Source organism: Mytilus californianus, unplaced genomic scaffold (genome assembly GCF_021869535.1).
Source record: "Mytilus californianus isolate M0D057914Y unplaced genomic scaffold, xbMytCali1.0.p SCAF_16, whole genome shotgun sequence".
In the NCBI taxonomy this organism is placed as follows: domain Eukaryota; kingdom Metazoa; phylum Mollusca; class Bivalvia; order Mytilida; family Mytilidae; genus Mytilus; species Mytilus californianus.
In genome coordinates this window covers 3,175,457-3,197,157 of record NW_026262648.1, presented here as the reverse complement: position 1 = coordinate 3,197,157, position 21,701 = coordinate 3,175,457, and the positions used below count along the sequence as shown (strand labels likewise).

Below are 21,701 nucleotides of genomic sequence, written 5' to 3'. Positions count from 1 at the left end.
ATACGTTTTATTATGTTATAAGTCGAATATGAGAATTTGAGTCAAATCGGTGAATATGAATTTGACAGCTAATGCCCCCTTAAACAAAACGAATTAAAGTTAAAATTGAAAACGTCAGAAACAATCTGTAATAGGGGGCTCCGTTACAAACTGTCTGGACTTGAGAACAATTCTAAGAATTTCTAAAGTCTTAACCGAGACTGATAAATGTGACTTCAACACCAATTTAAATTAGTATTTCATGGTTTTTGAGATTATCAACAAGATTGACAACACACTTTAATGTACGAAAAGATAAACATACGAATCATAGGAAGTTAGGCAGGGATATTAAAACGCATGTTTTAGGTCATTAAGAATTCCACTAATTCAAAGTGACTGTTATAAATTGATGTTTAAGATTTTGAGACATGTCCCCCTGACACAACCGAATCGGTATCCACAATTGAGATGGTCCAACGACGAGCTGCTCGGTATATCAGCATCAGGTACCACAACACAAACATGCTTAAAACATTGAAATTACCATCACTACCAGAACGTAGGGTACTCACAAGATTGGTAATGATTTACAAGATATCATACCATCTTGTTGCTATTCCATCTGACACACTAATACTAGCAGTTTCAAGAAGCAGGAAAACCCCTACACTCACATACAGGCACATATATACATCAAAGGACTTATACAGATACTCATAATTTCCATTCACAATATCACAGTGGAATCAACTTCATGTGGTACTCGTTCAGGGACCATCAATTGATAGCTTCATGGAACAGCTCACTTCTGCTGATCTCTCCACTATTGTTTAATCACATAAATTAAGAATGTAATACAATATAGTTATGATCACAAATTTATTATTTCATTTTCATTGCACTAAATAATTATTTTCTGTTTAATTTTGGGTAAAAATTTAAATAAATTGTTCACGTATGCAACAGTATGTTACAGTATTTATTGGATGTCAATGGTATATTGTATAACTTAAGAAGAAGAAGAAGAAGACTTGCAAGCAAATAATATCAGGCGAGGAGAGGTCACCGATCGTTCAATTCTGTGTTGAAATAAACACGACATAAACAATGATTTACAAGCCATGCATTGCTAACACTCTGTAATATGACTCGTATATCTCCTACAAGTTTACTTCGACCCTTACATTCATTTTTTTGTTAATGTTGATGCCATACTTTAATAATTATTAACGATGCGTTTTGCTGTAAAAGGCTCTAAAAATTGAACTGATTAATAAAAGCATGCAAAGTGTTCTTTTATTGTATACGAAAAGGGTGGAAAATATGCACTTTGACTTGTAGGTTAATAGTTTTACCAAATTCGAAAATGTTCACAACTTTAGGGTTCAGGAAAATAATCAAGAACAATTATATTCATCACATAAAAAGAGTTGTGTAATGTTGTTCATTAACCAAGTCCGAAATTCAAAGTTTCAAAGATGGAAAATGTACATCATTTTCGTTTTAAGTATCATCAATCATATAATTTGATGAATGCATTGGAATTATAACATAGTATAATCTTTTTATGTAATATCACTCAAACGCCAGTGCAAATATATAAACAATCATAATACAGAAAGTTATGAAAGCAAGGCCACCACCAGACATCGCTACATAGAAAGACCAGTCCAATGAGTATAGTTTGTCAATATCAAAATAGTACCACACCATAACTGCCATTCCACTTAGAATTGCTCCAGCTGAAACGATATAAAGTTTTATTTAAAAATCTAAATAAATCTGTATGAAGTCTGCATGAAAAGGTGGTCTAACTTTGGGGACAGAAATTGTACCTTACAATTTTTAACATCCTAAAAACAATCAATAAAAGTGAATGTAAGAAAACAATTAAACAAAAAGTAATTGTTTCATTTATAAAATCCACCATACCGGATTAATGTCTGCAAGAATTGCATATGGCACAATGTTTCATCGTGATTCTTACGAATAATAGTACTGACAAAGCTCTTGAATTATTTCTTACAGAGATGATGAAATGTCCAGTATCAGCTTACACGCGTGCTTTTGTTTAATATCAGCAGTTGCTTTCTATTGCGACTTTGTTTCTAGGATGAAATGTACGAATTCAATTTGAGTATAATTGTTTTGAATAACTGAGTATTACATTCCAGGAATGATTTAAAGAAATTTCTGAACTGTTATTTTGTCGACGCGGAAGTAAAAAAAAATAGAATTCAAATAATACTATAATTATAGTTCCCATGTGGGCAATGGTTTGCACTTATAGTAAGCTATAAAATTTGTTATCTGCTGGAAATTTTTGATTGCAGAAGTATCTATCAGTGTTAAATATACCGTAATAGAAAAAAACTGATCCGGATAAAATTCTTGTACAATTTCCGATTGAGCGTAGTATATATATATATGTTGCCCTCTTTTTCTGATTTTATTATATATTGATTTGGTGTTTTACTGACGTAAATCTCATATCATGTATACTACATGATTATAGGGCGCATGCTGTAAAATGGGTTTGTCGTTCTGTTTGTTCTGTTTGCATTTGCGTTTTTGTTTTGTTTATTACATTGGTTTTATTTAATAATTTATTTATTTTTTTACATTTTATTGTTTAAATAAATTGATTGCAATATCAGCATAGTGTGATAATTGTCTTTTGTCATCTGAAATCATCAACAGACACATGGTAAGGTCCTTTCCAACCAAAACAGTATACCAGTACTATAAGGTATAGCACCACTAATTCGGGCCTGATAAAAAAAAGTTGTACATATTCTTACGCATAGATGTAACTTTACAAAAAGTAAATTATTTTGGGAATTTTTGTATCAAAGAAAGCTAAAGACTTTGAATTTCTTTAGAAATATTGTTGAAAGTTAATTATCTTGAATAATTACAAAAATGAAATTGAAATAAGAGGGCATATCTTGCCTGTATCTCAGATAAGAAGTACCTGTTGTAGTACTATGAAACATCTGAGAACCAGTTCTCTCTTATAAGAAATTTAAGGTAAAAGTATCGATAGACTCCTTTGTCGGAGTATTTAGGTCAATCATGTAATATAAAAATGTGAAGATGTGGTATTATTATCAATGAGACAACTATCCACTAGAATTAAAATGAAGTGGAAGTAAGTAATTATAGGTCATCGTACGGCCTTCAACAATGAGAAAAACCTTTACTATATAGTCGGACTTGAAAATGTGAATCAAATCAAACGAGAAAACTAACGGCCTAGTTTATAACAAAACAATTTACTAAAAACAAATATGACAGACATGAACCTCCGACAATGTATAGTTCTGGTATCTTTACTTGAGTACCATAACGATAACGTAAAAAAGAATCATACGATTCAATAATGGATTGATTCTTTAATTTCAATAGAACATGCATGTATATACTTTTGTACAGCAATCATCTATTAAAAAAGTTTAAGAATAGTTGACATTAAAAGTATAATGGTATTATACTTTTCAACAAGGAAAATAATTAAATGTTTTAGCATGAAGACTAATATTTGTGTTTATTTTTTTTTAATTCATATACTAGTAACATGAATCGACAGTTAAATATGCTGATTTAAAAAATAATGTACATGGATCGATAAATTCAAAGCTGAAATTTAGACATCATTGATAAACTTAACTCGGCTGAAATGATAACTAACACATGGTTTTATTATAACGTATGTCAGTGCTCCGTTATATGGTTGTCAACACGTAATTGCGACCACAGCCTAACGATTAAAATAGAGTTTCGGGGGTCTTAGGTAACCATCAAGACATTTAATACTTGTTGCTTTAACTCAATGTAATATTAACTACCACGGCTGTTCAAAAACCAATATGTTGTTAGTGGTGACAATTTTCACTTTTGACGTTCATGCGCTAGAGTAATGATACGTCATTCGACAATCGCACTTTATGCAATAACTTATGAACCTTTTAAACAATGCTTTTCATATTTTAACACTATGTTAATGATGACAAAGTTAAGGTCATTCAATATTGATTATTGTAACTTTTCCTTCTCAGGTGGTATTGGAAAATGGCGATTAATGCTGTTTCCATGCTATATCTTGAGAATGTTCCAGGCAATTTATCATAGTGCCATATGATGTTACTGTTGACAAATTGAGGTCAATGTAGATATGATGGATTGGATCATGGCATTTAAGTTGTTACCGTGCATTAAATTGAAAATATTGCAACAAATTCGTTTAGATTTAATACTACAACTGACACAACTGAAGTCAAGTTTCACTTGTATTTTTCTGGCGTTATAGTTTTTCATTGTTTTACCAGTGACACTAATAAATGTAATAAAAACCCGGTTTCTTGTCATTTTGACATTTTTTATGAGGATCAAATTCTATTATAACTGTAGAACTCTGCACTTTGTATCATAAAATAAATTTCAAAGGTAAATAGGTGGAAGAACAACTGAAAATAACAGTTGTCAGGTGTAATTGCATATATATATAGTTGATATTGAGTTGATATTTTCATTTATTTCTATTATTGCATAAGTTTTAACTCGTATGAATTTTATAACTTTATCTTATTTATGATGACATTGTTGTATTTTTATGATGCAATTGTTGTTAATATAAGGTTGATGATCGACAATGATGAACTCAAGTTTGTATTGATCTGATTAATCTCCTCATGATTTCATGCTAAAACATTTAATATATTTTGTCATGCCATTATTTGTTCGTGCACGCTGAAGTTGGTAACGTACGTTTTATGTTACAGGTTCACAAAATGATTATTGAATTCATCGATATCAGATCATGGCATTATTTGTAACCAATAGGTATAGGAAATATATATTTACAACTAAACGTCATGACTTATGATATTTTTCTCGCCGTATTTTATCTGTAAAAAAAATATTATTTTTGGTATATTATTTTGCAAAGTTTATACACAGTTTGCTATTGTTTAGAATGTTTTTTATATTTTATTTCAGTTCTTATGATCGTTATTTTTTCCTTACTTTTGTATTTTGCCTTATATTTGTCAGAAATATTTGGGTAATGTGAATCCCGGGTGCTCAAAAGTTTTTGGTGACAAATTAAGTACAGCAGTACCACTCACATAGGTGAACCCTGTAGTAACAGGTTATGTCGTTTATGATAAAAACAATCAAAATAGATGATTTGAATTAACGTGGTCCGAAAGTAGTTGTAATTCATAGACAATTATAATGGTAATATGATAACTTGCTTCATATAGATAATATTGCAGGGAAATTTTTAATTCATATACATTGGTGGCTTTTGCAGTCTTTCTTAATTGCAACCTTTCGGAACACATCTGAGCGTTCTATAGTGAACAGGTACTTCTGGAATACGGCTTCATTCGAGGTTCATCTACGAAGTAATAAATTGATCGAAAATAAAATGCAATTAACGTTCTTAAAATAGTTTCAGGGATAAAATAGAAGCTCTCTTGTATGGCACTTTTCCAATTAGTATTTACGAGTTAAATCCATCTTATTTATATCTATTCATTCCCCACAGCCATAGCATAGGTGTCATTGTCGAACAAGACTAAGTTTCTATCAGTGTACTATGTATTAAAAATTAATAAAATAATATACTATGACAATCAATATCATGCACCGAAACAAGTGGTGTAATGGTAGCACGGCTGCCTGAGTGCTAGAGGTCGTGGGTTTGATCTTTGGTAGGTCAAACAAAAGACTTGGAAATATCGTCATTTGCTGAGAAAACGCAAAGGACTTTCAACTATGTCGTAGTATAACTGGTGGTTGAGAGTCAGAGTGTAATGTGCAAAAAAAGTCTATGGTTCAAAATATTCTACGGAAGTGGGTACATTTGAAACAGATCATAACAACTAGTGTACATTTAACAATCGATACAACCATATATAAGCTTGAACGTTGTCCATATTCATCTGTTTGTTTACAGGACATGTGAGAACACAGCATTTTATTATAGGTATTCCAATTACTTTTTAGCTCACCTGGCCCAAAAGGGCCAAGTGAACTTTTCTCATCACTTGGCGTCCGTCGTCCGTTAACTTTTACAAAACATCTTCTCCTCTGAAACTACTGTGCCAAATAAAACCCAACTTGGCCTAATTCATCCTCAGGGTATCTAGTTTACAAAATGTATCCGATGACCCCGCTCATCAACCAAGATGGCCGCCATGGCTAAAAATAGAACATGGGGGTAAAATGCAGTTTTTGGCTTATATCTCTGAAACTAAAACATTTAGAGCAAATCTGACCAAGGGAGAAAATTGTTCATCAGGTCATGATATATCTGCCCTGAAATTTTCAGACAAATCAGACAACCCGTTGTTGGGTTGCTTAATGGTAATTTTAAGGAAATTTTGCAGTTTTTGGTTATTATCTTGAATATCATAATAGATAAGAGATAAACTGTAAACGGCAAAATTGTTCAGCAAAGTAAGATCTACAAATAAATCGACTTGACAAAAATTGTCAATTGACCTCTTCAGGAGTTATTGCCCTTTAAAGTCAATTTTCACAATTTATCGTAAATTTTTGTAATCTTCTACAAAAATCTTCTCCTGAAATTACTAGACCAAGTTAAACTATACTTGGCCTTAATCATCCTTAGGGTATTTAGTTTTAAAAATGCATCCGATGACCCCCCATCTACCAAGATGACCGCCATGGCTAAAAATTGAACATAGAGGTAAAATGCAGTTTTTGGCTCATGTCTCTGAAACTTAAGCATTTAGAGCAAATCTAACGGGGCCAAAATGCTCATCAGGTCTACATTACCAAAATTTTCAATTGACCCCTTAAGGATGTTCGCTCCTCGTGTTTTTGAATTTTTGCCAGTTATTCGGAATCCTCTGGTTTTATCCATGTAGTACCATTAAAAAAAATACCTGAAAACCCCTACTTTTCTTTTTATTATTTTATTACACATAGTTTAAAAAGCCATATTTGAAAATCTTAAATAATACTTGTTATTTTTTCATAGCTTTTGAAAGAAAATAGTAGCCAATCTTAAATTCATGAAAAATCTAGAGAGAATTATTTCCAGCCAAATTTAGATGGCTTATATATCGAAAACAAGCTTATAATCTTTTACAAAAATCTTCTCCTCTTAATCTACTTGGCCAAATGGAATTAAACTAAGCAACAATTATTATTAGAGTATCTTGATTGAAAAATGTATCCGATGACCCTACCATACAACCAACATGGTCCACCATTGGTAAAAATAGAACATAGGGGTTTACTATATAAGTCTACGGGAAAAATGTAAAAAAACAATTTCAAAAGGTCACAACTTGAAAAATAATTTAGATAATGATAAGGGGTCTTCAGTAACTATTGTAGGACTACAATGGGATGACTTGATTTTTTTTCCAGGGGTGCATTTTTTTTCAGGGGGTGGTGCTAATAATTTCTCCTTGATATGTTCCATTATTCAGAATTATTCAGTGTTACTTTTTCTATAAACCATTATTATCTTTTTTCTTTCAGCATACTTATATTGGGTGAATGCCCCCCACCCTCACCCCAACCCGGCGGGTAAGTCGGGGTCAGGGGAACCCCTGCCCAAATTTTTTTTGAAGGGTGTTCCATAAAACATTTAAAGGCATTTTCAGCATTATACAGGCCCTGGATGAAATAAATTTTGGAGCGGAGGAAAGGAAATTTTGTATTTTTTGTTAATTATCTCGAATATCATTATAGATTGAGATATACTGTAAACAGCAAAAATATCAAGCAAAGAAAGTATACAAACAAGTCAACATGGCAATTGACATCTTATTGGAGTGTTTGTCCTTTTATCCGTTATTTTCTGCAATTTATTGTTTAGTTCATAGATCCCTTACAAATTTTTGATAGTGAGTCGTTTTGTTTTATATTTTTGAAGATGTTATGGTATTGGGATTGAATGTAAGAAATTGTTACTTCTGAATAGATGAGAAGCCAGGACACTCCTAAATTACGTGAACATATTTTTAGGAGCATATGAAGAATATAACTGATATAAATTACTTGTTATTAGGTTCATGCGTAGAACAAGTAGAAGCGTAGCATGTTACTATGTATATGTTAACCAATTAGTTCAAATGAAACTTCTAAACTGAATGCATATAATCCGACTATTGACTGAGCCTTCAACAAGTCACCAAGACTCTTGACAGATGGTTAATCTGACTATTGACTGAGCCTTTACTACGTCACCAAGACTCTTGACAGATGGTTAATCAGATTATTGACTGAGCCTTTACCAAGTCACCAAGACTCTTGACAGATGGTATTCAATGGTTTTAGTGTTCACTTGTTAAGTTTTCGTTACTAATACGTTTTACTTACCACTCAGCATTACAAGTATACACAATAATACACCACAACTGACTTTCCGATAATCCAAAACAGTGCAATGAATAAATATACAGTAGAATATAAGACACAGCAGCAAAATACAACATCCTGATATATCCAGACCAGTTACTATTATCCATGTATTCATCGCTGTAATGAAATGGAATAAAAACTAGCATTTTTTATTTGTTTAAAAGCCGATCTAAATTTTATGTATAATTTTATAAATGATTGATTAATTGTTATTTGCTTTTCGTCCAGTTATATTTCATTCATGTTCAGTACAAAATTTAATACAAGTATTTAACTTTAAATTAAGATGCATTGCACCTTTTATGGATGTATATTGAAATCATCATCCTTATAAACAAGACAATATAGACTAAAGAATAAGCTAAAGATTTTAAGCAAGATGCTGTCAAAATGCAATTTTCCAATCAATTAAGGAGCATAACTTCTGCATGGCACAAGTGAAAATCGTCCATATCAAACTTTACTTTCATTTTGTCATCAGTTACACCATATCAAACTTTGGAAAGCAATTATGTAAAAATTGTACAACAAAATAGTGATAGTGATAGTGATATCTAGTCATGGGAAGTACATGAAACAACCGATATCACTTATGTAAAAATGCACGAAATTGACAAAGTACTATTTTCCAATTAATCAACGATCATAAAATTGAGAATGGAAATGGGGAATGTGTCGAAGAGACAACAACCCGACCATAGAGCAGACAACAGCCGAAGGCCACCAATGGGTCTTCAATGCAGCGAGAAACTCCCGCACCCGGAGGAGTCCTTCAGCTGGCCCCTAAACAAATATGTATACTAGTTCAGTGATAATGGACGTCATACTAAACTCCAAATTATACACAGGAAACTAAAATTAAAAATGATACAGGACTAACAAAGGCCAGAGGCTCCTGACTTGGGACAGGCGCAAAAATGCGGCGGGGTTAAACATGTTTTTTGAGATCTCAACCCTCCCCCTATACCTCTAGCCAATGTAGAAAAAACAAAAGCACAATAGTACGCACAGTAAAACTCAGTATAAGAGAAGTCCGAGTCCGATGTCAGAATAGGAAACAAAAGAAAATAAACAAAATGACAATAACTTCTTAACAGCAAAAATGAAAATCGTCGATATCGAACATGACCTCCATTTTGTTACCAGTAACAATATACACAATTTGAAATCCATTGGTTGAACGTTATTGCAATCATACAAGAATTATAACTCCTGAACGACAAGCGAAAAATCGTGAATATCGAATTTGACCTCTATTTTGTCAACAGTAATAACACACATTTGTATTAAAATTTTAACAGCATATCATAAGTTAGTGCAACGGAAACAAGCCCGCCGACCGATCCACCCGAATGCCCAATCGTATGCCATATGACCCCAAATCATTAACCGGATTTCCTTCGGAAAACATTTATCAGTAATAACATATTTTGAAAAGCCCTCAATGAGCGCAACTCCAAAACAGCAAAAAGTGAAAATCGTCAAAATCAAACTTGACCTGTTTTTTTGTCATCAGTAACTACATATTTGAATTTGAAAAAAATTGATGATCTGTGATCATGTAATTGCAATAAAATAATTTATAGACTATTTTTGATTAAATCAAGGACCATTGCTTATTAACAGCTAAATTGAGCCTTTTAGTCATGGAAAGTGCATGAAACAACCGACATCACTATCACTATCTATTGTGTTGTACAAATTTTTCCTAGTGAAAGAATCTCATCCTATTTTTCTTGAAATCTGGATTGACTTGGACTGGTATTGTCCAATCACAGTGCAGTTATCTTCTTTGACCAAGTTTTTGATGAAAAACGTTGATAGTGACAACAGATGACTTGGACCAAGTTTACCTGGTCAAAGGTAACTTTGACCAAGTAAATTTTGATAGTCCCAACCGGGCTATAGAAACGTTTTTCATTCATCGTAGGCCACTGTATCTAAACTACCCCGGCGAAAAATGTTTGGACTCAATAGTATCTAATGTCCGGTACGGTGACGGACAATCAACAGACAGAGAAATGTAGAAATTCTGTTTATTTATTTGTTGTTTTAATGATATTGAAGAATATACATACACATATAACTTTTTTCGATAGTGTGATGTAATATTTTCTACCACCGTTCTAGATTTATGGAGAAATAAGTAAAAATGCACATCAAAATGGTGAATTGAGTGAACCCTGCCTCGAATTTGTTTAATTTCTCTTTAAATTGAGCACATTGTACGGAAAGAAAGGTACGGAAAGAAAGATATTAACACGGAGATTTCAAGACTTTTCACTATGATCGCCTCAATATTTGCATGTCTGTGCATGGAATGAAAGAAGTGGGTCATGTCAAAATTGAAGCACCCGGTTTTGTCAATGTGTACGACCCGGTTTTGTCCTTAAATTTCACAAAGCAGACCCGGTTTTGTCATAGAAAATAATGCATAATCGCATGACGAAAATTAAAATATGGCGTTCAACAGCAGTTTGAGGGATCGTTGAAAATCATTTTCTTTCAGAGGATAACTTATAACCTTTTTGAATCCGTAAACACTTGAATTCCTGCTATATTAGAACAAAGCAAATTTCAATTTTATTTTGTATAAAAAAAAAGGAAAAATTAAAAAGAAATGAAGGTTTTGAAACGGAATTAGATTTTTTTATATCATCTATGTAAATTTAAGTGTCCAAACTTAATTAGTGTACGGCCTTGAAAATTTAAGGACGCACATTTGATATGTGATTTTCTGGGACAACAAGATGGTTATCTTAGTGTTCCGCTCTACTTAAAGGGAAGACAGTATAATCGTTTGAAAATAAATATTCTGAAACTAAACGTTCATTATAAAGCAAGAGAATAAGACAAATGTATGTGCATGCAGAATCGCCCAAGAAAAGGAATTTCCATACGGCGCAAAGGATCACAATAATAGTGCGTTAAAAATCTGTTTACCCCTCCTTGTTACAATAATACAAAGTATAAACTAGTATAAAAAAACTTAGGCCATCCGGAAATTGCAATAATGATTATTTGATTAGTAGTTTTTATAAATAAACGATGTTTTATCTCTCTTTTTTTTCTTTTTTTTTTTTAACATTAACAAATTCTTTAATGCACTAGTATCAAGTTGTTAACAACTGCCCTATATAGTACAACTATTATATATAGGTTTATCTCTTCATTGTATAATGATTATCGTACATTGACAAATGTTCTACAATTTAAGCAATTTGGTCAAGTTTAAAATTGTCAATAAGCAATGGTGGACCGAGGCCATGATTTTTGAAAGGAGCGTATTCATTAACGGATTTTATACCGCTGAGCGTAGCTAGGGGAACTTTTTTTTAACGATTTTATGCTTAATAAAAAATCATATATAAATGCTAAAAAACATGATAAAATAATTATTTCTAGCCACCAAAAAAGGGGGGGGGGTCGGCGTACTCCCTCTACTCCCCTGAATCTCCTCTGATATAATGTAACTATATCGTATACCATCATAAAATTTAATAAAAGACGAAAAAACAGAGACAGCCACCAATCGCATATTTACTATAGGGGCTCTGTAATCAAATGAGTTAAGCCTTTTTCAACTCACTGAATTTTATAGTTTGTTCATATGTTGTGCTGTTATACCACTTTTTTTGTTGTTGTTTTTTTGGAGGGGGAGCGTGGGGGGGGGGGGGCTTACACGTTCAACCTCGCCATTCTGTATGTACCAGTACCGAATTCAGGAGCCTGTAAATCGGTTGTTGCCTTTTGTTGCTATATATCATACATGTATTTGTTTTTCGTTTTTTGTTTTGTACATAAATCTAGGTCGTTAGTTTCCACATTACTTTTTTGTTTTTTACAGTTTTCATTTCGGGGCCTTTTTTAGCTTGCTATGCCATATGGACGTTTCTCATTGTTGGATGCCATACGGTGTTCTATATTTGTTAACTTTTACGTCATTTGGTCTCTGATGGAAAGCTGTCTCATTGTCATTTTTCACGAGCTAAATTGCCAATTAGGTTGTTCTACGAAGACGAAGATATTGGACGTTATAATGTTGCAAACCAACTTTTATTTATAAAAAGAAATAATTCTTTCATGCCATGCTCAATGCCCATTTTAACATAGGAAGGCATTATATTTGTTAAAATTTTTAAACCAAGCGATAGCCAGGTATAAAATATTGACAAATATAATGCCTACCTATGTTAAAATGAGCGTAGAGCATGGCATGATAGAATTATTTTGTTTCTAATGGGGAAGTTTAAAACTTGTGTATTTCGAAGCGGACATAAAATACACGTTCGAAAGGCAACCGTTTTGATTGAGATATCCAAAACGTTCTAATAGATATAAGAAGATGTGGTATAAGTGCCAATGAGACAACTCTCCATCCAAGTCACAATTTGTAAAAGTAAACCATTATAGGTCAAAGTACGGCCTTCAAAACGGAGCTTTTTCTCTCACTGTCCGTCAATGGATGAACGAATGAGTAAATATATTGTAAACATAGCGTATAGTGTAGTAAAGCATACTATCCTTACTCTTTTGATAAATTTATATGGCAACACAATCATTCCACAAATTCTTATTTTTACATCATTACAGTAGTATAGAAAACAAACAAACATTTTTGAGATGTATTTCTATTTGTATCCATCTGATGACTTAAGCCTTTTTCAACTGATTTTTATAGTTCGTTCTTATGTTGTACTGTTACACCAATTTCCTAGGTTAGGGGAGGGTTGGGATCCCGCTAAGATGTTTAACCCCGCCACATTCTGTATATATTTACCTGTCCCAAGCCAGGAGCCTGTATTTCAGTGGTTGTCGTTTGTTGCTGTGTTACATATTTGTTTTTCGTTCATTTTTTTGTACATAAATTAGGCCGTTAGTTTCCTCGTTTGAATTGTTTTAAACTTGTCATTTCGGGGCCTTTTATAGCTGACTGTGTTGTATGAGCTTTGTTCATTGTTGAAGGCCGTACGGCGACCTATAGTTGTTAATTTCTGTGTCATTTGATTTCTTGTGACGAGCTGTCTCATTGGCAATCACACCACATCTTCTTTTTTCTATCATAAGGATTTAATGTCAGTACATGATATAAAGTATTTATTTCCATTTAAACTTAGTTCGAAGATAAGATCAACAAGGTATACGTATAGCATTCAAAAATGTCTACTCCCTATTTCGAAAAGTTCCCGTTTGAAATATATTTTAACACATGTTTGTATTGCAATAACATCTTTATAACATCTTTTTGACTCAAATATTTAATTTCTTCCGATGGGCAATGTCCAGATCCGTGCTAATGTAGCTTTTCATAAATTTGTGGTTTCAAAACAAAACAAAACCGGGTCCTATACTGAGACAAAACAGGGTCCTTGTGTAATAAACAACATTGACGAAACAGGGTCCTTCCATTTTGACATGACCCATTTCTTTCGTTCCATGCACAGAAATGCAAATATTGAGGTGCTCATAGTGACTAGCCATGCAATCTCTGTGTTAATATCCTTCTTTTCGTACTTTTCTTTCCGTACAATGTGCACAATTTAAAAAGAAATTAAACAAATTCGTAGCAAGGTTCACTCAATTCACCATTTTCATGTGCCTTTTTACTTATTTCTCCATTAATCTAGAACGGTGGTAGAAAATATTACATCACACAATCGAAAATAGTTAGATGTGTATGTTTATTCTTCTATGTCATTAAAAAACAAATAAATAAACAGAAATTCTACCTTTTCTCTGTCTGTTGATTGTCCGTCACCGTACCGGACATTAGATACTATCGAGTCGAAACATTTTTTGCCGGGGTAGTTTAGACACAGTGTAGGCATCGAAAAGTGAAGAATGTGAAACGTAGTAAAATTTTAACATTATGTTCACAAATAATATATTTCAAAAGATATCTCACATTGTTTTTAAATGATACTTTAAATTTGTAAAGATCGTACTAGGTTGAACTTTAAAAGGAAGAATGTTTGTGAGCAGTTTAATAAGGTTGCTGTATGTCTTAATTATTTATGAATACTTCTTTTCTTCTTTAAATCATTCATAGAAATTAAGCATATTAGCATTTTTGTCTTCTTATTTTCTCCTGCTAGCATGGTAAGAATAGCTAGACAACGTTCAACTCAGCCCAGAGCCTCCACTGAAATTTCCCGTGTTAATCAATATTGATCGAAAAAAACTGATTTGGACATCTCTGGTTTCCAATTTATTTGTTGCCTTTGAATTATTTTACTAAGTATCAATATTTATAATATCATAAGAAAAAAGCATGCGTGGTGTGTCCCTATGTTTTCATGTACGTTACAATAATGACTCTTTTAACAATCGCCTGGATAAAATATGGAAGAGTGAAAAGGGCATTAGCTGTCAAATGCATGTTCACCGATTTGACTCAAATTCTCATATTTGATTTATAACATACTAAAACGTATATCCAAATTACAAAAAGACTACTGTAAACCGGAAAATTTTCGCGCCGTCTTTATTTCGCGATTTATTAACACAATCTAAATTCGCGCCGTTTTGAATTCGCGAAATCCCAGTGGTCTATATAAATATTTTCATAAATGATTTAGAAAGTGAGCAGCTTCACATGTATCGTCAATCAAGTAATAAAATCAATCTGAATCTTTTGATATCGGTTCATTAATGTTAAATAAGATTAAAAGTTGTGTCATGTTTGCTTGTAAAAACACATACACAATAAACAGAAAGGAAGACCTAATTCAGTGTGAATCAAATGCTGTCAGGATTAATGCTAATTAACCGATCTTTTGATCTGATTAATCTGTGTAGCAGATTCAATGAGATAATACTTTTAAAACTGACTGACAGGTGTCATATTTGTAACGAGCGTTGTTTACATAACAATATCCATAATGTCCGCTTGCTTTAGAATATAGCAAAGTGCTCTCGACCAATGAAATTGTAGGATTTGATGTCTCTTAATTGTGAAGAACGAATGTAAATCATGTTCTTAGTAAGGGATTATCCTATTATTTCGGTCTATTTACAGTTCAAAACAAAGAGTTTCTATAAATGGTTTACAACTGCCCCGAAGCAAATTTATCAGATTGAAAGGATTTATCACAAAGTGATTGAAACTGACTTAAAGTTAAATTGTGAAACAAAAAAATCAAAATAAGTTTAATAACTTTAAATTACTATAAAACTAAAAAATATCAAAGCAATGCAAAAAAAGAAAAAAAAAGAAAAAAAAGTTTTAAAATCAAAAACAACCTAAATCTTTAGCTTTCCAAAAACTCTGATAACTGGACTAGCGGTTGGGAAGAATAGTTATTTCCAATATTCCTTTAAAATTAAAAAAAAAAGGAATTTAATTTAAGTTTTGAATATATTTAAAACTTTTAAAGGCATTTTATTTGAACATTCCCCTGTTATAATGAAATAGTATTTGATTTAAGAAGCCGGACCAAAATATTGGCTGTGAAAATAAAATTAGTTGTAACTCCAATATAGTTATTTATTTAAACTGTAAATAAAAAAAGGATAATTCCTCACAAAAATAATACATTATATAAATTCATGCTCACAATCAGGAAACATATACAATTCCTACCTTTTCTTTGGACTGTTGTCACCTAATGTCTATAACGCATTTTTTTTTTTAATATTTCCCAAGTTATAAGAATGTCCTAACATCACTAAAACTAATTCATAAATGAAATGCCGAAAAGGGAAGTCATGCATCAATTATAAACATTGCACTGACAAAGACACTAATTCTTGAATACAACCAATCAAGAGATCATTTGAGCCTTGAGCACTTTACAATATTCTAAGTTTGTAAGAGAATGATAATCCCTTACTTCATGATAAGTACTCGCTAACGCTCGTACTTAATCATGAAGAAAGGGATTATCATTCTCTTACATATACTAAGATGTCTTCCATGTTAAGAAAATTAATTTGAGTTAAAGTCATGATTTCTAACATTGCTTTTCATTTAGAAATACAGTTATGATTTGAGGAATAGATCTGTCGTCTGTAAAATTGGTGTTATACAGTGGTCCTGTACATATCCTTGTCATATACGTACATGAATGGTCTTCATCTTATGAATAGAGTATCCTTGAAATTTTCGCGGTCGTCTTATTTTCGCGTTTCAATTCTTACCGCTAAAATAGCGAAAATAAAACTGCCGCGAAAATTTCCTTGTTTACAGTATGTGGTATGGGCTTTCCTCACTGTTGAAGGCCGTACGGTGACCTAAAGTTTTTAATTTCTGTGTCATTTGGTCTGTTGTTGAGAGTTGTCTCCATTTGCAATCATACCACATCTTCTTATTTTTATGTAAAATAAACAATTAATAATGCATGGGCTCGATAATATGTATCAACATTTCGTGCGTATTTTTGTCTAGACGTCATCTAATTAACAATCGAGATGACCTCCGATGACTGTTGACGGTAATAAACCCCGATATAAACATAAATACAAATATAAACAGAGAGCGACCACGTGCAATTGGATTTTTCTAGGTCTGTTTGATTTCATATTATAGGTTAAAAAGTTAGTTTATCATCGTTTTTACCTGTATAAGAAGGATTTTTTGTGAATCAAATCAGTCAACCAAACGGTTCATCCTTGTTTCACTTTCAATGTTGACATTCTTTTCCTTTTAATAGCTGAATACATGCGTAACCCATCACAGGAAAGGTCACACGAATACGGATTCAATGAGGTCGAATTATTCACTTGCAAGTGAATAATTAATCAGCGATGTTTTTAAACTTATTTTGACAAAATTGAACCAAATTGGCTTCTAAAAGCGAATTATTATTTCACTATATCACTTTCATTAATGTTTGAATAAAAAAAAATCGTGTTTGATTTTTTTTTTTTTTTTTCATATCTCGTAGATAATGCCCCTTCAAGTGTGCGTTTTAAACATTACAACATTGCAGGAGTTTTGTGCATTATAGGGATAAGTGTTTACAATTTGTTCCTGTGTACCAAAACCAAAGGGTGACTGGGGAATTGAAATATAGTCCATTTTGGTCTTCTTCCGACTGGGCAGTAAATCCCTTGGCAAAGTGGGGCGTCCATTTGGCTGTGTGGGATGTACAAGTACGCAGCCACGTCCGGTCAGAACGGGGACGTTAAATCCGATGCCTCGTGTAGTGAGAGTGCCACGCAATTTGCACGTTAAAAACTCTTGCACATCTCTGAGAGGGGTCCGTATGTGGGTGGTTGCACGGCAAAATTTCTGTCCCTATCCAATACACGGATGGGTTCTATTACAGGATCTACCTATTGTATTTATTGTTAATTTGTTCTCGTCCTGAATATGCATGAAATATTTGCCAGCGGACATTGACCAACGAACAATAAATAAATCAAATAAATCCTGTGTACCAGGATTGATAATAATGCAAACTTTAATTACTATAATAAAGAGTTCAAATCCGACACTAAACGGGATTGAAAGACATTTATTAGGTGTCAAATTTTCCCAACCAATCAACGAACTAAGATTTATTACTGTCAGTATTATCTTCCAATGAGGTAGAACCCGAAAGACTGTGCATTATTCAACTTCTAATACCGTCTTCGGGGAGACGGCAATAGTAATATATCTTATCCCTACTATATGGATCCGAAAAAGAAATAATGCAAATAATGATAGCTTCTGAAACAACTCCTTCTTTTCTCCTAACTATTTACATAAACACAAAACAACAAAGGCTGATGTAATATATGAAACTGGGAGGCACTCCGTACCTTTTCAGAAAGGTTAAAAAATTTAAGCCTATATTTTAAAGTTTCGGTGTTATCCGGTACAGTGTTATATCTAAAATATCTAAAATCCACAATCATAAGGTGCATGTCATGTGATCAGCTGAATACGTAAACATATGTTATGTTTAGTTTTCATACATTTAATCTGAACCATATTTGTTTTCTTTTGTTTTTTCATTCGTGGTGAGGGATTTGCTTAGACCCTTGTATTCCCAGTATGTTTGGGTGGGTTAAGATATATTTAACTATAAAATGAGAATTCAATCAAGAAAATGGTGTTAAAAAAGTCAAATATAATATTTTATATTACATTTGACGTTTTTAACACTATTATATATCTACTCATAAAATGACAACACCATTTTCTTGATTGAATTCTCATTTTATTGTTAAATATATTTTAAAATTCAGTCCTCAACCAAAAGATCTAAATCTTTTGAAAAAAACGGTTAAGTTGTAAAATTGCAAATTTCAAACATTTTTTTACTGGAAAAGGGGAGGGATATCGGGAAACCCCTACTTACTTTTTAGTTATACAATATGAACATGTTAAAGTACTATAAACATTGACCCTGCTTCAAACTAGATCGGCACGCTGAGTCTGCAGGCAGATATGTCACCCTACCCGAACATATTATTCTAACTCAGAGCCGACTATTCTCTGCTCTTACTCCTTCATTCGGCGTGCTTAGCGGAGAAGCAGCAAATACCAATTTCATTTTTGTTTTGTTTTGACAGGCCAGGGTTCGAACACACGAACTCCCGCACTCGAGAACGGAACACGCTACCACGAGACCATTGAAGCGGTCTGATGCATTGAAGGCCAATGATAGTTTATGGTTCATACCATTATCTGAGATGAAGCCGCTCCCTTAAGTGGCGAAAATTAATTTATTTCTATCTTTATCACAAATAAGAATAAGATGTGGTATGATTGCCAATGAGACAACTCTCCACCAGAGAACAAATGACGTAGAAATTAACAACTATAGGCCAACATACGACCTTCAACAATGAGCAAAACACATACCCAATAGTGAGCTATCAAAGGCCCAGAAGTTACAAATGTAAAACAATGCAAACACAAACGAGAAAACTAATGGCCTGATTTATGTACAAGTACAAAACAATAAACGAAAAACAAATATGATTAACAGCAACGGCAACCACTGAATCACAGGCTTTTGACATGGGACAGGCACATAAGGAATGTGGCGGGGTTAAACATGTTTGCTGGCGACAAAAAATAACATTTAAGGAATTACTGTAATATTGTTTTCTGTCTATTCGAAATAACATAAAACAAATGTGGTGCACACTTTAAAATAACCCGCTACGCGGGTTATTCAATGTGCACCACATTTTTGATGTTATTTCTTCATCGACAGAAAAAAATATTACAGTCATTCCTTAAATGTTATTTTTCGAGACGTCAAACTGTGACATATCGAGAAGAGATGCATTTTCGACTGATTTTTATCATTCAGACTTATTTAACTTGAAAACGAGTTCATGGTCCCCTCTTTTTAAAAATGACATTAGGCTTGATTATGTATGAAGATTATTTGTGCCAATTTTTATATACAAATCACCGATGGAATTCTTTTAAACTAGATAATTATACAGCCAAAAATGACGATTTTTGACTAAAATCATGAAAATATGATAAAAATGAATTATTTCCAAAGAATTGTTACACAAACTCAAAACACACTTATGTTAAGAAGATATTCTAGATTTTGTTTACAAAACTCCGCTTGCGTTTATCTTTTGAAACAAAAAATGTTAAGTATGTCAAAGACATTTCCATTGGATAGAAATGTCCAAGAAACCGGAATGTCCAGTAAATTTTTTAAATTTCGACCCCATTTATCTCTAAAAGTAGCACATGAAGGTATATTTTTTATTACATATTTGAATTAACTAGGTGAAAAATAGCTTGGATGCAAACTTCCGTCAAAAATTCACCGTGGGATCAAAACTGTATCGTATGTCCTTAATGAGATCTCGATTTTGTTAACACACGTATGGAATTGGTTTTTTCCTGTTTTGAAAAGTCGTGATTTTCATCTTTTTTTTTGTACGAAACCCTTAAATACAAATTTTCAAATGACTTGGAAATCCATTGTATCATCAAACTTACTTGTTGCGGGTGCAGATTCCGTAAAGGATGAAACAAGGTCGCAGGTTGAAGATTTTGTACAGACCTTGAATAATCCAACATTTAAGGTTCCAGTGTCGAGCCAATATGACGTCGTTGCGCCAACTGTAGAAAGAATAAACGATATCAATAGGAATATTCCTATGATATAGTTTGTAGCTTTTAAACAGCAACTAACATCTTTCATTCTTTTGTTAGCAGTCAACGGTTGTCTGTCTTCCCTTTGTTGTGGCAATGTTGGTGAATCGTATTCACGATATGATGGTGGTTGTGACGGATAACCGTTTTTAAGGCTGAAATTGGTGTAGCTATTATTCTTTAGGTTATCCACCGCTTCTCTCCATCGAGATTTCTGCCAGATTGTTTCCATTGAATTCTGTCCAATTCTGTTTTTTGACATTCTCTTTCTTAGGACTATTCCTTTCGCTGTATGCAGACTATACACGTCTCCGAATTTTCACACTAAGTACCGATGGAACATAGTAAAATTTATATCAACAATAATATTTGTACAATTTCTTCATTGGGAAGTATTTATGATAAGATATAGAACCAAAATTCTATTCAGTATTGAATAATCACAAATAACAGGTTTTAGAAATATTAATCGATCGCTTTGTAAAGTTAACGGAAAAATGTATCTCTAAAGAGGATAAACAAATCAAATTAGATTTTACTTGTCCGGTATATGTTGGTAGTCGTGAGTATTCAAAACAAATTTCATTTTACCTTTCCTTTCATACTACAGTTTATTCAGTAAAGTGAACAGTATAATGTATTGAATATAATAGTTCCTATTCATTACTTTCGTCAATAGATGTATTAAAGCTATGATTCAAATGCGTCACAGAATGAACTCCATGTATTGCGAGTATGAATGTATTATTTAAACATCAAAATAAATGAATGTCAAAGTTCAAAACTTAAACGTAATGTTATCAAAATCAGTTTCAAATGATTTCGCGAAAATATTTAAATTAAGGATGTTTGTTTAATTCTTGATAACATATTTTCATAGCATCATGCGATGTACTGTAACAAATTAAAAAAATATTGACGTCACGTCATGCATTGATCAAATGACCAATCAATTTGAGTAGTAAAAAAGATAAAACGAAAAGTTAATGTCAAAAACACTTACTTATATATGAAGATGGTTGTTACTCTATTCGTTCAAAAGATTAAATGTTTTAACTAAAAAGGAGGCCAACCCAGGCTTCTGAAATGCATTTAAACGTATAGAAGTAATTCGTAGTATCAGAGGAAACAGTGATGACGAGATAGTTTTCTCCCTTTCAAACAGATCTCTTCACAGTTTTTTGCAAGTTCTTTGCAAGGACGCTATTGACTATTAAATCACAACTAACGTTCTGGAAAAATTATAGTA

General features: G+C 32.6%; 1 protein-coding gene across 2 annotated transcripts; it reads right to left on the bottom strand.

Annotated features, from left to right (window-relative positions):
- Positions 1-844: 844 nt before the first annotated feature.
- Positions 845-21,491, bottom strand: LOC127726090 (uncharacterized). 2 transcript variants are annotated; one of them, XM_052233427.1, is made up of 4 exons: positions 21,456-21,491; positions 20,297-20,776; positions 8,347-8,505; positions 845-1,724 (listed from the first exon to the last, which is right to left on the bottom strand). In XM_052233427.1, exons 2-4 carry the CDS (start codon positions 20,712-20,714, stop codon positions 1,558-1,560), a joined length of 744 nt encoding a protein of 247 aa, XP_052089387.1. In that variant the 5' UTR covers positions 20,715-20,776; positions 21,456-21,491; the 3' UTR covers positions 845-1,557. The 2 variants fall into 2 exon arrangements, with proteins under 2 accessions (XP_052089387.1, XP_052089386.1); XM_052233426.1 differs by lacking the exon at positions 21,456-21,491 and having other exon boundaries at positions 20,297-21,047.
- Positions 21,492-21,701: the final 210 nt, after the last annotated feature.